Raw genomic sequence first — 18,043 nt, forward strand, 5'->3', positions numbered from 1 at the left:
AGTTGTTTTACTAAATTAAATACATGAATCTTCAGTGACCACACATTTATAATTGTCAACATAATGGATTTTGAATGATGTGTTTTTCATCTATGGTTTTGTTCGCCATGTGATTGTCTTTGTAAACAATCTTAACAAGATACAAAGTGCCTGTCAGACCAAAACTGGACTCCATAAGAAAAACACACCAACAAACCCAGCAGGCCTTTTTTTCTTTTCTTTTCTTTTGTCTTTACATAATTGCACATAATTATGACCAGGCTGTTTCACAGCTACAGTTCAGTACTGTACCACAGCGGAGGAAGGACAAAATGGTTTATAGGAATAGGGCAAGTCATTGTTTTTATACCACGGGTTATTGTATTTCTGAAAAAAGTAAATTATTTTTGTTTATTTTTAGTTTTTTATATGGATGTTTTTAATGATTATTAGCCTTTCCTTCTATTCAGTTATTATGGTGCTACTTAGGAGTAAGTTTGCTGTGGACTTTGCTGCCTTTAACAAGGCATCAACCAATCAGTCCATTCATCTATTTAAATGTCTCGTGCACAGTTTTGTGTATGACCAGCAAATGAGTGTATCTCTCTGTCTGTACACACACACACGTTTTAGTGACTCAGCAGTTTAAAAATAGGGCATTACTGTAACGGTGCATGTGTTTAGATAATACACTGAGGAAAACCCACAGTCTAAATGCTGCTGTCTCTCTCTCTCCGCTCCAGCCCTCACTGCTGGTACAAAACCAACTGTATGAAACCAGTGTCTGCTTCAGAGGCTCCAAAAATAGACTGCTTGATTTCTGACCACAGTTCTACTGCGGTTAGTTTCAAATCTGATCGGTTTGAGACCACAGGAATAACACAGTGTAACCTCATTAAAGTGTCCCAAAAAAAAAAATAAGCACAGGTAGTGAGACTGACCACACATCCATTCCCCTCTTTTTAATTGTGTTACTTAATTTGAAACCACATCTGAATTTCATACCATTATGTTATGTATATAATAAAAATGTCGGTTTCAGTGATAAAGTGACAATGTTTAATCTCATTTTTGAGCTTGAACTGCTTAAACAAGGTAGCTGGTTCCATTACCTGCGGCAGCTACACTTACATCTTCTCTTTGTGGAGCAATGTAAGGATGCTTTTAATGAAATATTGACTGTAATCAGTGTTTTGAGAATTATGAGAGCCCATTGAAGTTGCTCTGAAAAGTTTGGTTAGGGCTGCAACTAAAAGTTATTTTCATTATTGACTCATCTGTTGTATTTATATTATTTTTTTCTCAACTAATTTTTAAGGTTGGCTATAAAAATTGAAGAGAAAATAACGAGAAGTGTGTTTTTTTTTTAAAGATGAAGTCATCAAATATTTTCGTTTAGTCCAAAAACCAAAACCAGAAAACAGCTCTTGTTTTTAATCAAATCATTAGGTGTCAATTCATTCAATAATTGAGTAATCAGTCAATTGTTGCAGCCTTCGCTTCAGCTGTCATCTGCACAATGACAACGTGCAGCGTTGCACATGCAACTACACATTTCCTACTTTTGACAAATACTAGCTGTTGATTGTTGCCCGTCAGCTGGACGTCTCTGCTGCCGACATCGTTGCCAAAAAAATCTGTGTAAGCAGCAAAAAGATCGCGACCATCCCGAGGTCCCTGCAGAAGTCCTGTCTGCCGTGACCACAGTGCAGTAATGATTCAGTCGTCCCACAGTCTCTCAGCCACGACACACTCCGGTGAATAATCTGAAACCAACCACAAAGGAACCTTTACTACACCCTAACATTAGCTTTGGCACCACTTCTGCTTTTTGGATACTCTGCAAAACCAGTCACCATAATTCTATATAGGATATTTAAATGTTTAAAACGGGAGGACAAAATATTAAATCTTTGCAATTCCTTCAAAACAAAAGCACAATTATGAAATGAATAGACTTTTGCTGAGGTTTTGGCATTGTGTACGAATGAATAAATACTTTGATAATCCACAGTTTTCATACAAGGAAAAAAAAAAGCATTGACACAAAACTGGTATTTTATATATAGTGACTTAATGCAAATCTAAAAATGCCCACCTCATTGACGTAGATGAAAGTTAAACAGATTCTGTTCTACCTCGTATATATTTATTAATATACTCTGAGATGTGTCATTGAAGGACACAGAACCTACAGAACCTGCATGTATGTTTGATGTAGCTACGACCGGTCGTCTGAAAACAGTCCTGTTGTCATTTAGTCTTGCTGTCAAGGTCATTTTAGTGCCTTTACTCTACTGCATGACAATGGCAACTTCCAGATTATACTTACCCATAAAACTGTCTCCGCTTGTTGTCTTGCAGTAGGTGCAGACTTGATTTGTGTTTACATAAAAGATCTGCAGTTTATCCACTGGACACATTATGACGGACCGTATGTTGCTGCTGTGATGTGTCACACTGGCATTTTTGTGTCAAGAGTGCAGTTTGCCTTAGAGACTTCCGCGTGAGCAGGCTTACTAAAGGGTGGCAATTGTGAGTCGAGCATCAACTCATGTTTGGATAATATGGGACATATAAATCGATAGAGGATCCCAGGAAGTGTCCAGGTTGTGGATACAACTGCCGCTGTTCTGCGGCATTGAGTGAGGATTAAAGGTCCAGTGTGTAACTTTTAGGAACGTTTATTGGCAGTGTTTTTTAGAAGTGTGTAATCACTTAAAGAATAAAAGTCATTTGGTTTCCGTAGCCTTAGAGTAGGTCTTTAATACATCCTTGAAGTAAGGGCCTTGCTTTAAAGAGTGTTTCTACGTAGCACGAATGGACAAACACGCCAGAGTATACACACTGGACCTTTAAATAATACGACCTATCTGTGCGACAATATTTGATTTATTATTACCTCAGATATACTGGTATTTGTGTCAACCCGGATACATTTTTCTATCCAGACATAAAATGGCAAACTCTTCTCAGACTCTGATGTCATTGGTCGCCGTCGTCAGGTGCCACACTTGCTCCTCCCCCTCAGGTTCTAAGTACTAGTCATTGCAGCTAATAACTGTTTTACAGGTCACCATGGGTCTCGATGTTCCCCATGTGTCTTTTTGAGAAATATTTTTTTTCCATACCATCCATATTCATCATGTACATTAATTCTTAGCTGTTGATAATGTCAGCTTTGCTAGAGCCTGTATATGTGCTTTATATAACATACTAAGAGATACTTAAATAAATAAGTAAAGCGTGAGTCTTGAATAAAAGGAGAGTGCAATGAAAGCTAAGCAAAGTGAGTACACAGAGTGGACGTTTTACGCTTTGTATTGAAACTGGAAAAGAAAGGAAAGGTGTGTGCTCTCTCTGTCCTTTTATTTCTTTGAGAACAGCTGATCTGACACCGGGTCGCTGTGTGAAGTATGTAGCTCTCTCCCCTTATAGACCAACAACACTTGAGCATTTCCTCTGTACATAACTGTCGGTGCATTTTGATGCTGATGGACAAAAAAAAAAAAGGCAGCACATAGAAAAAGAAGTTGAACGAGAACCTTCGGTCCAAGCAGATTTTTAAAGGGGAAAGGAGATTTTTTGTTTTTGCAACAAATGTAGCTTGCAAAACACAATACTGAAATGCCTCCTGTTTGTCTTAGAAAAAATAAATGTTTGTTGGAATTTCACGAATTTTTCCTTCTCCTTTGCATTTGTTTTTCCTATTTCTTGGGTTAAAGGTTATTGCCTAAGACTTTCATGGTACCCAGTTGGCTGCTCTTTATACACAGTCATTACCTCTAAATCAGAGGTGACAAACTGGCGGCCCATGGGCCACATGTGGCCCCCCAATTGATTACATGCGGCCCCACTTAATATCAGGCCAATGAAAACATGGCCCACGATCTCAATTTCTTTTAAACACAGTGTGTAGCTGAGACACAGCTGTCAGTGAGGCGATAGAATATAGACAGAATATAATATAATATATGTTTGTTATCAATGTTTTTATAACAATAATAGACATTATTACATGTATTTATTTCTGTGATTATTATTGTTGACTACATAGACTGTTGTTTTCAAACTGCACAGATGAACTTCAGCCAGCAGAGGGCAGTCACATGTCAATAAAGCAGACTTAGTAGAGAGGAGTCTGATTTCACAGCGAGATGTAGTTATTCAGATACAATGTCCTCAAAGTCTGTCAAAATTGAAGGCAGAGTTTCTCCTTCTTGTCCATTATATATGTTAGATAATATTAAGTGAGGGATTTTATTTCATTACGATGCTTGAGAAGTTATGCTAACTATGCCTCCAGAGATGCCTAAAACACTACCAAGACTTGAGAGAAACTGTTTTCAATTTATAATCCATAATTCGTTATTGTACAGTAACACACACGCCCACCAATTTGTTCTCAGACAATATTTTCTAACATATATAATGGCTGAGAAGGAGAAACTCTGCCTTCAATGTAGAGGGACTTTGAGGACATTATATCTGAATCACTACACCTGGCTGTGAAATCAGACTCCTCTCTACTTTACTAAGTCTGCTTTATTGACATGTGACTGCCCTCTGCTGGCTGAAGTTCATCTGTGTTTGAAAACAACAGTCTATGTAGTCAACAATAATAATCACATAAATAAATACATGTAATAAAGACAAGTAAAGGGACTTAATTAAAAGTCCAAATAGAACATTTGAAAAAAAAAGTGATTATTAAGTTTCATACGTAAGGTACTTTAATTATACACTTAGTATAGTAAATAGTGTAAAATCTTCTGCAACTCAATATTTAACAAATAACAACTTAACTTATTTTTGCAAACATTTGTTTATGACAGCTGATTGATCAAGTGAGACATTGTTTTGTTTGAGACCATTTGTCACTTGTTTTCCCATATTCCCGATATTCTCTCCTTTGCAGTACTGTACATCTACTGAAACTGTCCAAACCAAGCTGTCATATTTCCGGTTTTCAAAATAAAGTTCTATCGAAAGCAAACACGACACACAGTCAGTTCAGTTCAGTTATTCGTCAAAACACTCACATTATCAGTTATTCAATATTAAATGATTATGTCAAGTAAAAATTAGTAACATTTGTATTATTTCTTATATACTGTATATTTGTTTTGATTTGTGTACATTGTTCTTTTCAGTACGTTGTGTTCGCTTTCGGCAGGACTTTATTTTGAAAACCGGAAATATGACTGATTGGTCTGGACCCTTTGGGTAGTATTTACGTAAAGTAGAGAATATGGGCGCACTTCACTTTTAGGCAATAATATCATTTCAGCAGGGAAAAACAAGTGACTGTTGCTGGCTGAGTTAAGGATCGCAGGCTGTGAAGAAACAAGTGCGTTTCCTGACGCTGCTGCTGTTACCTTTGCTACCACATCTCCCTCCAGTCAGGTTGAAACTCCAAACGCTTTAATAAAAAAACGGTTTGCGATTCAATTGGAAATCGGTAGAAATCGCCATGGAGTGTCCTGTGAAGGCTTCCCCTGTCAGACCCGGGTATCATAGATCGGAGATCCAGAAAATGACGTGGGACGTCCCGGAGAGGTACATGACGCTTCGGTCCATCGGCTCCGGAGCTTACGGGAGTGTTTGGTGAGGAACGTTGTGACACTCTATCGATTTTTATTATGGAGCTTTTCATTCAAAGTGCGTCATATTTCTATCATCAGTGTTATTGCTTATTATCTGTTTTATCAGTCATCATCTTTCTTTTCAAATTGTTTACTTTCCTTCAGCAGAATATATATATATGTATATATATATTCAACATATATATGTATACACGTATACATATATATTTAATATATACAGTATATATTATATGTATATATGTATACGTGTGTGTGTGTATATATATATATATATATATATATATATATATATATATATGTTATATAAATATACATATTTATTAACACTGATTAACAATGTGAAATACATGTGGCAGTTTGTTATTATTGTATGGACCAAAGGTGCATGCTGTTGCTGTCAACATTCAGGTGCCTTGCAGTGTGAATGGTTTTTTTCATAGATTGTGTGTAGATTTTAAGGCAGCATTCCACTCCCTGGACTCCTGACATCTGCTAACAGAGACACCTTTGTCTGCCTAAGGCAAACCAACAAGTCAACGCAGGTCTTGCAATTCTACAAGAATCTTTCCCTCTGCCAACACAGAATGACCCCTCCAGGAATCCCAGATAACCTCTACATAGCGTTACATAATAATGTGTAGAGCTCCATGGCTTGAGCGAGAACATATGGAGTGAATGGTACAGAGAAACAAAGCAAATGCAGAAGCAATTTAATCTGATGAAGAATTGCAGTGGTTTATGTACAGCATAGTTAGGCACCATACAACAAAATGAGAACAAACAAATAGAATTATAAAACTGGATTTAATGAGTAATGACGGAAGGATATTGGCTCACTGTTGCTGATTTACTTTATCTGCCTATATTTTACATTGAATTATGTTACACAAAATGTATTTTGTCTTTCAAAATGAAAAATTGCAGATTGTTCCATTTTAACTTTAACATTTTAAATGGACCCTTTCTCTGATGAAATTTTGTGAATTTTTATATTAAATGTATGTTGGTCCTGAAGTGCAAATCACCAACACAAATAGTTAATGTTGTTGTGTTTCAGTTAATGTTGTGTTTTCCTATTCGTGTTGGTGATTTGCACTTCAGGGCCAGTTATGAGTTAAATACAGTATAGGCATGCATATAAAAAAAAGGCATTCTACAATTGCAACATTATCCTGCATAAGTGATGACAGGATAAAACTGCTGATGCTGTCCCACTATTTACTGGTGGGGCATTTTTGAACCCAAAAGCACAACACAGGTGCCGCCAAAATCAGTAAGTTTGTCATCTTACTAGGATATTGTCCAAATATACAGGCAAACAAATCCAGAAAGGGGCAAGCAAAAATCAAAGTATGCAATATTAAAACCCAGGAGAACTGTGACATACATAATGTGTAAATTGCACTTGCATGTAAATGTCCAAATTAAAACAGGCATGTCCTCAGTATGTTCTCTGTTGTTCTGTAGGTGTTTGCACACTTGGTCATTTCCTAGCTTTTTTCTTTTTAGACAGAATGACAGCAATGCTGGTACAGCCTGCCGAATTGGCTGTCAGGCCATTGGCAGAGCTGAGTTAAGTTGTAACACAATGTAGATGTTTCTCTTTTCTCAAGTCGAGCGAACACCATTCATTTGTCATTTTCATGTTTCAGAACACTGCCAATCACAGTGATGTCACCAAAACACTCTTACAGCAGAAGCTGTGAGACCTTCTACCATTTGCCACTCATTTCTTGGGTGACCATGGCTTTACAGTCTGGTCTGGTTACCAAAACCAACCCATAATCAACCGTGTGTAAATAAAGCATGTTATATTTAAGTTGTTAGAATATGCCCCGCTCACCTTCGTGCACTTACAGAGAATCAACAACAATGTGTTGTGTTATTTCCCCCACTCAGCTCTGCCACTGACCAGAAGACCAAGGAGAAGGTGGCAATCAAGAAGCTTTATCGGCCTTTCCAGTCAGTCATCCATGCCAAGCGTGCCTACAGGGAGCTCAGGCTGCTTCGCCACATCCAGCATGAAAATGTGAGTACATGGCACGAGGTGGTGGGCATTGTTGGTATACAGAGTGGCAAAACTAGAAGGTGCTAGGAGATTACGTATCTTTGCCACTATTACATCCCTTTCCAAACAAATGAAATAAAGATGCACACACAATAATCAGCTCACAATGAAGCCAGGTATTTTTGCAAAACTTGCTTTAATGTATGTTTAAAATGCACAAAAAATTCCCTGGCATTTTTTTGCCTACGAAACAGCTTTGGCTTAGCAATGATGCCGACAGTGTAACATTAGCTAGTTAATGTTATCACATTGGGCTGAACCAAAGTTAACTTTACAATACTACAATATTTGATGCTATTTTAACACACACACACACACACAGACACACCATCCCTCAGTGTCCCTGTCATTTGCTAACATTACTCCTTACCACCATGTCGTCAAATCCACTCTCCTGCATCTTATCCTCACTCTGTCCCTCCTTGTCCCTGTCATGGTCTCCCTGTCTCGATCTTCTTCACTTTCCTCCCTGTCATGTTCTTGCTCTTTTCTATGGTCAGCCTCCTCTTCTCCTTCCTCCTGATGTTCCTGATGTTCAGGGTCTTCTTCCTCTCTCCACAGTCTCTTTTCACATATCCTACTAGTACACAAACAATAATATCGGTGGGCACCGTATCTTAATTGTCTCTAAAGTGCCAGACCCAGTGGCGATGTATGGTTTCACATTGTATGAGTTGTACATTTGTGTTGTTTGGCATTGGCAATTGAATGATTTAAGCTGTTGATAGTGGAAAAGCTGTTGTTTCCCATATCCAAACCTCTGGATTACTGTGTTGAAAGCTAAGCATTGGGTATTTTCTACTAAGTCATCAATATGAGTGATTCCCATTGTTGCCATATGGTTGATAAAGCTTTTTCCCCTCTCCGAACTGCTTTTCCGAAATGTAGTGACTGTGACCTTTCTGAAAAACCCTTCATTTCAATAAAGGATGCTCACTCATTGAAGTAATGAAGTCTGAGTCTTGAAGTAGAAATGTGTGATAGATACACAATTAGTGACTGTTTTACCCAAGCCTACATGTGTGAAGGTGCATTTGATCGTCCATTCTTTAAAATGGTTGCAGTGTCTTTAAGAACAATTTTCTTCTTGAGAAACAGTATAATGGCAAGGGTTGTACACTTAAAGACAAAGACTGTGATACATTGACCTGGCATTTACATCTCTCCTGAGTGATCTATTTACATGTAGTGGTCACTGGATAAGACATGTGTTCTAAGACTCTCTGCATGTGATTGGATCACTCAGGACAGATATGGATACAATGTAGACCTGGTGTAACCCTGGAACCCCTGTGCAGTGTTATTAACTTTGATTAAGATTAAAATATTATATTATGTGTTGAAATCTGCACTGTGTTTTTCCCTCTAAGGTGATCTGCCTCCTTGACGTCTTCACACCGGATTCCACTCTGGAAAATTTCCAAACCTTGTGAGTTGAACAGTTAGGAACAACATTCTTGTTCTGTGTGCGTGTGTGTGCATGTACAAACATCTCAAGCAAGGATGCAGGCAAGCAAGCAAGCAAGCTGATTCACGTTCGTCCGCGTATGTTTTCACCATATAAACATGCAAACTGACTTCCTATTTGTGTCCCTCACTTTTCCCATTCCTTTATATATATACATATCTGTATATGTATATACAGATATGTATATATATATATATATACATATCTGTATATATGTATATATATGTGTATATATATATATATACACACATGTATTATTTTGCATTGGTGTTCTCTCACTCCTTTTCTCTTTCTCTTTAGTTATTTAGTAATGCCATTTGTAGCCCAGGACCTGGGCCACATTATGAAGAGGAAGAGATTAAGTGATCGCATTATCACGTACCTTTTCTACCAGCTTCTAAAAGGACTCAAGGTTAGTGTTTATGTATTTATTTACTTCATAATTGCATAACAGTGTTATAAACATGGCGTCCAGAGATACATTTATTGCATACAGCTAGATGTTGACCTGGGGATAGTATTCCTTTTTCAAAAATGTGTTCAAGCTAAAAAAGATGTTAAGTAATTACAGAGTGTGACCAACTTTGTCGCGTATGCACCCAAAGATGTGACTTAATGTTTTTCCTTGGTTGCACTGGCGCACCTAACATTACCGACAAAACACAAAAGTTGAGACAAATTTACATTTTTGAAAACACATTTACAAAACACGAAACACTGTTGCAAATCCCAAAACAAATGAACAAAAGCCACAATTCTTACAGAAAGGGAATGTGCTTTTTTGAAAACAAATTTACAGGATGCTGTTCCGCTATAAACAAAAGAGACTGAACCAGTTACCAGCTGAACAGACAGTTTTTCCTTGATACACAATCAGCCAATCTTATATAGCACCACTTCCTTTCGACATGGCTTTCAAAATAAGTGGTCGCTGACTTTGTCTTTTTACTGTCCTTAAGTACATGATGATGTTGTCCCTAAATAGTCACTCATTATTCAAGACTGGTCAATAGCATACAAGACAAAGCAAGAGGCAGAGATCAAGATGGCTGTTGTTGTCTTTGAGTTTAGCGTTAAACCTCTTTGATCCGGGAATGTTTACTCATATTTGGATGTGTTCAGAAAGTGCTGTGAAAGTACAACATGCCATTTACAACACACGGCTCTGTCTGCTCTCTTATTATATCATATTATATTGTATAAAGTTCAATAAGTCCATGTTCTGTAATCAAATTCTCTCTTTTCCAGTACATCCATTCTGCAGGAATCATTCATCGGGTTGGTATTTGAACGTTGTTACGATACACCTAGTGGCCATTGTGTCAAAGTCAGTGAATTGGTTTGAATCAGCATTGTGGAAAATACATTAATTGCTGAGATTGGTCTGGAAAAGTCTAATGACTTCCTGAAGTCACTGCACACTGCAAATCCACACAAAACCTTTGGGTAAAACCACTCCTTGATGTTTAATCATTCCGTTTTCATACAGACCACAAAGTTGACCAATACAGCACACAACAAATTGACAGTGTGATTAGTATTCGACAAACATAAAAAAAACAACAAAGGGGGTAGGTTGTTGTTTTTTTTGAACAGAACCTTTTTGGAATTAGCTCATATTGTTTTGCACAGAGTTAAGAAGAGGAAGCGAAACAGGCAATTTCTGGATCAGGTGCCAACACAGACCAATTCATATCAGAGAACCACTTGAAAAATAAGCCAGGCTAAATGAGTGTTGCATGTAGCTTTGTTTAAGTGCTATCAGCCCTTGTATCAAATGCTCATAAAGAGTACAGTGAGTGTCATTGTTATGTGTTATTGCCTAAACAATTTCAAGGTTTATAAAGATGCATAATATTAGGTTGGCTAAATGCTCATAAGTGTTGAGTTTTCTTTTTCTTTTCCTTTAGGATTTGAAGCCTGGTAACCTTGCAGTGAGTGAGAACTGTGAATTAAAGGTGAACAGCCACACTATTGGCCACATACAGCTTTACATATTAAAACCCCATTTGCAGTTACATTGCACTTTTATACAATAAATGTTCCCAGACATTTGTTTTAGCTTCTCACTGCAACCCTTCTCAGATCCTGGATTTTGGCTTGGCAAGACATACAGAGAGTGAAATGACTGGTTATGTGGTGACACGTTGGTACAGAGCACCAGAGATCATTTTCAACTGGATGCACTACAGTCAAACAGGTGACTATACAATCTTCCATACCTTAACTCTTAGCGGGGGTAGGCAGAATTGCATTGTTGAGTCCAGTTCATTGAATATGTTTTGTCATGGAAGCTCTCTGTTATGTACCCTCCCGCTTAAAATAAGCACGGACAGATACACGCGCTTCATCGTGACAGGGGATCGCTCTCATTCTGCAAATGAACAACTAGAACAAGGAAACGTGATCATTATCTACAACTGAAATGTTGAAAAGTGTTTTTAGTTACAGTGTATATGTACAAACGAAAATGGTCTATATCACCGGGCAAATAACACACAACAATCAGCTATTTGTCTACAGGCTTGGGTCACAAAATCCACACGGGACTGTGTCAGAAAAAGGCTCTGCTCTCGTGTATGTTTCTGCAACGCTGTCAATCAAAAACTGGTTCCGCCTTTCAGACAGTTCCTCCAATCATCATGCAGAAGCCCAAGCGTCTGTGCCTGCCCACTGCCCCATTGACCCTCAAAGAAGCTGAGCTTACATGGAAGTGACATTGTTGCCACATTTGTCCAATCACCGTCGGAAAAAAAAAAAGATAGCCGATTCTGTACAAACTAATGACACCAAGATCGTAATCACGTTCTAGCACACGTTTAGTATTGTATGTAATGTAAATACAGAGCTTGCCTTGCTGTCTTAGAGCCATCACCACTGGAGTGGAGGTAGACTTGGGTTTTCATCTGTTTCAACAGCAAACACAAACACACCTAGCAGACAACTGGCTATCTTCTGATGTGTTTATCAACATATAGACAGCGAATGTTGTGGTGCATTCTATATGTATTATTCAGATCACTTCATTTAAAAATAATAATAATAATAATCTTGCCTACCCCAGCTTTACTACAGTCATATCATTTGAAGTGTTCTTGAGTATTACACTGTACTATTACAAACTATAAAATGTTGTTGCACTCTCTGTTACCCTCCCTATTAGTGGACGTCTGGTCCGCTGCCTGCATCCTGGCCGAGATGATTACAGGTCAGGTACTGTTCCCAGGACATGACAGTATCCTCACACATGTCGATACTCCGTGGTTGGTAGTTTGAAAACAGTGCCAAAAGGGGTACAGCTATCGTGATATCTGTGAAAGTCATTCACAGAATTTTAGATTTGCACACATTTAATCTGATATGTTGTGTATCCAGAGGCTTCCTTAACCAGCCTGTTTAGGTATTGATCAGCTGAAAAAGATCCTCCGCCTGACAGGAACACCAGACTCCTCCCTGGTTCAAAAGATGCAGAGTAAAGATGTAAGTTATGCCAAATCTTCACATGAGTACTTGCACTGTATCCGTTTTTTCTTTGTTGTACGTTTTAGGATGAACTCTTTTTTGTTGTTGTTGTTTTTTCCAAGGCACAGTCATATATGGAAGGTCTCCCTGCACAAAAGAAGAAGAATTTTAAAGAAGTGTTTCCGTCGATGGATGCAAATGGTGAATTTAACATTCAATTAACCAATTCCTTTCCCATTATTCCCTTCCTCGTGTGTCAGTTCAAAAATGTAAATACCTGCACTGAGTGCATTTCAAAATACTTTAATAATATGTGGACTATTAAATATCAGGTCAATCTCCTCAAAGTCACTCTCAACAATTTAACAATTTAATTGCAGATAATGGTTACAGGAGGGGGATTATGTAAGTGTAAATGAATCCACTCCCCCTACCCATATAAATACACATATTCCACGAGGCACAGGGTGAGGAGGAGGTGTACCAGCAATGCATAACTCCGGTTTATTCATGAAATCCAAACTAAAACTTATCTATGAGTAGTTTGAAAGTCTTAATCTTATCTTTCGCATCCAAACTGGAACAACACCCTGTCCTGCTAACTGCTGTCTACCGTCCATCTGATCCTCACTCTGAATTTTTAGTTCTGACTGTCTGTCTGAATTAGTTCTTGGTACAGATAGTCTTTATGATCTGTGATTTAAATATCCATGTAGATATTATGTCTGCTTTTATGTCCGTAGTGAACACAATGGGTGTTATTTAATGTGGTAAATAAACCCACTCACAGTTTTGGTCACACTCTTGATCTTGTGTTGTCCTATGGCCTAAACGTTGAGAATGTATTGCTTTGCTGCAGCAACCCAATTATGTGAGTATCTGCACAGCAATGATATGTTTGATTGAGAAAACATCATAGCACAGAAGAAAGCACTATTGAAAGACAATGGCCTTGTATCTATACTGGTACTATTAGTTCTGAGCGCTGCACTCGTCACTCTTGACCATAACATTTTATTACAGAGGCTGGAGCATGTTATTGGGATCAAAGGTACTGCATTAAACTGGTTTTAATCTTACTTATCAGAGAGATCTCAGTTTTCTTTACCCACTGGAGTTAAACGTGGACTTACACGTGGTTTGATTCTTGGACCAGTTCTTTTCACCTCATACATGCTTCCTCTAGGTAGTATTATTATTATATTTAATAAAATAAAAAAACACAACCTCAATTTTCATTTTTATGCAGATGACGTGCCGTTGTACACATCCATGAAGTCATATAACAGCAATCAAGTTATAAAACTCCAGGAATGTCTCACAGACATGACGTGACCTGGATGACACATAACCTTTTACTTTCGTAATGCTCACAACACTGAAGTTATGGTCCTTGGCCCTAAACACCTTAGGGAAGCTCTACCTGAACATTTATGGAGCTTTTCCACTACACAGTCCCGGGACGCCTGGCCTCTAACTAGCTAGTGACTTGTAAAGCAGTTGTTTTCAGTGTACTGAATCATTAATTAAAAATATTTGTTCACAGAATCGTTAAGTACTTCCTGCGTGACTGAACACAGACTCCGTCTGGCACAGTCACTGAACTGAAAAACAGCGAAAAGGGTTGTGATGTGGCTCAGTTTTCAGGATTTTTTACTGATCCACAGTTCGGCATTGTTCGGTTTGATTCCAGTGTCGGATGACGTGCTCATGACTCTTCTGGTGACGACTCACTGACCCATCAGTGGACGGCAGTCTGATGACGTGACCTTTTGTTTTGGCTCAGCTTGCTTGGAACCTCGCAAGAGCGGGTACTAAAAAAAAATAACAGGTACTATCGCTAATGGAAAAGCAAAAGAAAAACTTGTGCCGAGTTGAGCCGTGCTGGGACTGTGTAGTGGAAAAGTGTCATCAAGTCACCCTGGACGGCATAACCATGACCATCAGTCTACTCAAAGGAATATAGATTGTCTTTCATGAGCATGGCCTACATGGTAAAGCAAAAGCCTAACTCCATGTGAGAGGCAGGAATTCAAACAAAGGCAGTCCTTGTTCTAACACAAAGAATTAGAACTAGGACTGTTCTAAGAACTCCTGCTCCGGGCGCCCCCTGCACTTCACACCTATGTCCTAGGTGTGATGTACTGACAAAGCAGAATCCTCCCATCTCATTGGCCGCCCCTGCTGGATATCATTCCTCTCTGGCTGAAGGTAGAAATATGACTGTTCAACCTCAGCTCTTCCTCTCCGTGCCTGGCAGTGGTCGCTGTTGGAGCTGTCTCCAAGCTCCTCACCTAGCTCCCAATAGGTATCGGAGTTTCCGCAACTCACCTGTCTCCTCCCTTAATCTCCAAGATCCTTTCATCTGACTCCCGTGGGAATTGGAGTTGCCACAAAACCACCTCTCCTCACCTGACTGTGACCGCTGCAGCTTTTCTGTACTTAGGTATCGGAGTTGGAGTAACACACCTCTCCTCTCTCTGTACGACTGCGGTTGTCGAAGCTACACCTACGCTCTCGTCATCCAGCACCATACTGAAGACACCCTATCCCTGAAAAGATTGTTCGATTTCACCCTCGCTGGTCCAGCCATGCACCCCTTTGGAGCCGCACCTGGAGGCCTCTGCAGCCACAAGCTTCCCTCCTTCAGAATAAAGTCGACTCTTGAGCTGTTTTCCTCCGTGACACTGCTGAGGATCAGCAGCTTTTGTCCTGTTGAACAGCCCGTCAACACATAGTCCATCTTAAGGCATAGTGTCTGGGCAGTTAGAGTACTGTGTTCTGTTCCCGAGTGTTAAACGTGTCGGGACTGCGCATCCACACGTTCGTATAACTCAAGTGTTGCATCTGTGTTAATTGTTTGTTGTTTGATCGCCTGCATGTCTATTGTTGTTTGCTGAGCTGACTGCCCTGCTGCTGTGTGTGGCTGCTTCACATCAGCCTGTGTGGTTTAACCCGCCATCGGCTCACACCGTACATGATCCATTCACACTACTTTGAACTTCCATCCTTACACACTCACCATTCATAAATTCCTCTCTCTCTCTCTCTCTCTCACTCATTCATCTCTCTCTCTCCCACGCCATCTTGTGTCAAACACATGGACAACGGCCTTGCTGCTGTGCATGTGTTTTGGCCTGAAATCTGCAGCATTTTAGCGCCATCTTGTGTGGAGGCGTGGGCCCACAGTCACATTTTTGTTCTGGAAATGGGAGTGTGGTTGCCCAGTTTCTTTCCTTTCATCCCTTCCTTTTTCATCTTTCTTTACTTCCCACGCTCTCTCTCTCTCTCACACACACACACACACACACACACACACACAGGGTCACCGGTGTTTTATGTTGTACATAGCTTATGTTATTATGAATTGTAGTGAGTGACATGTATACTGTGACAAACAGTCACAAGGTGGTGCCCTGATTATGTAAAAGTAATATTTAATATTTTTTACTAGATTTTTTAATAAATAAATATTGATTACTCATTACTTATAACCTTAATATTATTCTCATGAACCCTTCATCCACGGCTTGTCCTTTTCTGGGGGTCACATGAGGAGCTGATTTTTGAGACATTCCTTGAGCTACTGTCACACGACTTCATGACTATGTACAACTTTGTTATCTGCATTCGGTTGTGTTTTTGATAATATTACTTAGAGTAAGCATGTACGAGGTGAAAAGAATCGGTCCGAGAACTGTGGAATTTCATGTTTAACCCCAGTGGGTAAAGAAAATGTGTCCTTAACCTGAACAAAAGATCCCAGATTTAAATCAGTTAAAAATGTGTTCCTTTGATCTGAATGTTGTCCATATTCTATCTTGACACTTCCAGCTGTAGATTTATTGGAGGGGATGTTGCTGCTGGACCCAGAGATGAGGCCTACAGCTAAACAGGGACTGTCTCACCCCTTCCTGGCTGAGTACCACGACCCAGAGAGTGAGGCAGACTCAGAGCCTTATGATGACTCCTTCGAGAGCCTGGAACTCGCTGTTGGCGAGTGGAAGAGTGAGTATTCCAGAAGGCTAAAGGTGACAGGACAGTGAAGTTTTGTCATTTGCATTACACGTAAAAGCTAAACCAGGACAGTGAATAAACAATATTTTGAAATCTGAAGTAATACAGTATTCTAGAAATGATCCACACTTGGTCAAAAATATGAAATATTTACTCCACACTCTGTTTTCTTTATCCAATCAGGTCTTATCCACATGGAGATCATGACCTTTGACCCTGATGACCCCAGTAAAACAGCCATGTAGGATGCTGTGATGTACTAGCCCTTCCCGCTTTGGTTAAAATACCTACACATGCTGCACGTGTCCTCTACAGCAACTATTGATTGACAGACATTTTTTTGTGCATATTGCCAGCCTGGTCTCCCACTAAATACTGTTATTTTTACTTTTACGCAAACCATCAGAAATGTTCTTGCACATTTCGTACAGAAAATACGACTGCATTGTTTATGGAGATGGTAGTGACACTGAGGAAAACCTAGCCTTAACACGTGTTACTCAGTATGACTAAACCTAATCATATTCATAACCAGGAAATGGATATCTATACCCTTATTGCCTTATTTCAGTGCCCAAAAAAAGTTTCCAAGGGAAGTCTGTAGACAGAAAAAACACTACCTCAGGGTGTGTGTAGACTTAAATCAGTAATATGATTTTGATTCAGAAACATGAGCTCACAATTGTCTGTGGTTTGCAGAAATATACAGCAACAACAACATGTGACCCTGGTTTTGGTGCTACAGTAAAATAAAATAAAAATAAAAAATTTTTCAAGGTATTTGCATTTTTATCCCCCCACTATTTTAATTCCACACCTCTATATGTTGCATGTTTTTATTTGAATGACTCTGTGGCTCATCAGTCACCTAGATTGAGGTGTTTCAGAAAGAAAGAACTGCACTCTTATCCTAAAGGCTTCTTTGGTTCTAACAAAACGATACCTGCATTTTTAAAGTGACAGGATCAAAAACATTGAGCAGAACAAGGATCTGTTAGGTTTAAAGGGAGTAGGAGAGTCACACATATTTCATTCTCACTCACACTCAACCCACAGAATGTGGAGTTAGGTGTCTTGCTACTAGCGGAGCCAGGATTTGGACCAACATGTTCCAGTTGAAAGATGACTTGCTCTACCACTGATCTACAGTAACCTCTTATGTGTCTTTGTATCCACTCACAACCATCTCTTAAACCTGTGGCAGGTTGCAGATGCATGTGAGCATAGTGCAGTCAGTAAGGAGTAACCTCCATTTCTTGCCTTCTCAACCTTCGCCCGTAAACAAAGAACAAACAGCATAAAACAACGTAGAGCAACAGCTTTTTAAGTTGCTTACATGTGTCGTGTATTTTCTAACCCATTAACTAGGGCCAGGGCCGTCAGTTTGGGGCCTATCTAGTGTTTCTATCTAGAATTGGAGTATACATTTACAACAGGACAGTG

At 39.2% G+C, this 18,043-nt stretch overlaps 1 protein-coding gene across 2 annotated transcripts; it reads left to right on the forward strand.

Annotated features, from left to right (window-relative positions):
• The first annotated feature begins 5,178 nt into the window (after positions 1–5,178).
• zgc:171775 (STKc_p38 domain-containing protein) lies at positions 5,179–17,335 on the forward strand. 2 transcript variants are annotated; one of them, XM_044039355.1, is made up of 12 exons: positions 5,181–5,586; positions 7,485–7,614; positions 9,024–9,082; positions 9,422–9,533; positions 10,370–10,399; positions 11,032–11,079; positions 11,207–11,321; positions 12,285–12,356; positions 12,522–12,601; positions 12,706–12,784; positions 16,418–16,591; positions 16,784–17,335. In XM_044039355.1, the coding sequence occupies exons 1-12, from the start codon at positions 5,453–5,455 to the stop codon at positions 16,843–16,845; spliced, it is 1,095 nt and encodes a 364-aa protein (XP_043895290.1). In that variant the 5' UTR covers positions 5,181–5,452; the 3' UTR covers positions 16,846–17,335. The 2 variants fall into 2 exon arrangements, with proteins under 2 accessions (XP_043895291.1, XP_043895290.1); XM_044039356.1 differs by lacking the exons at positions 12,285–12,356; positions 12,522–12,601; positions 12,706–12,784 and having other exon boundaries at positions 5,179–5,586.
• Positions 17,336–18,043: the final 708 nt, after the last annotated feature.

The sequence above is a fragment of the Solea senegalensis genome, linkage group LG11, assembly GCF_019176455.1.
Source record: "Solea senegalensis isolate Sse05_10M linkage group LG11, IFAPA_SoseM_1, whole genome shotgun sequence".
Classification (NCBI taxonomy): domain Eukaryota; kingdom Metazoa; phylum Chordata; class Actinopteri; order Pleuronectiformes; family Soleidae; genus Solea; species Solea senegalensis.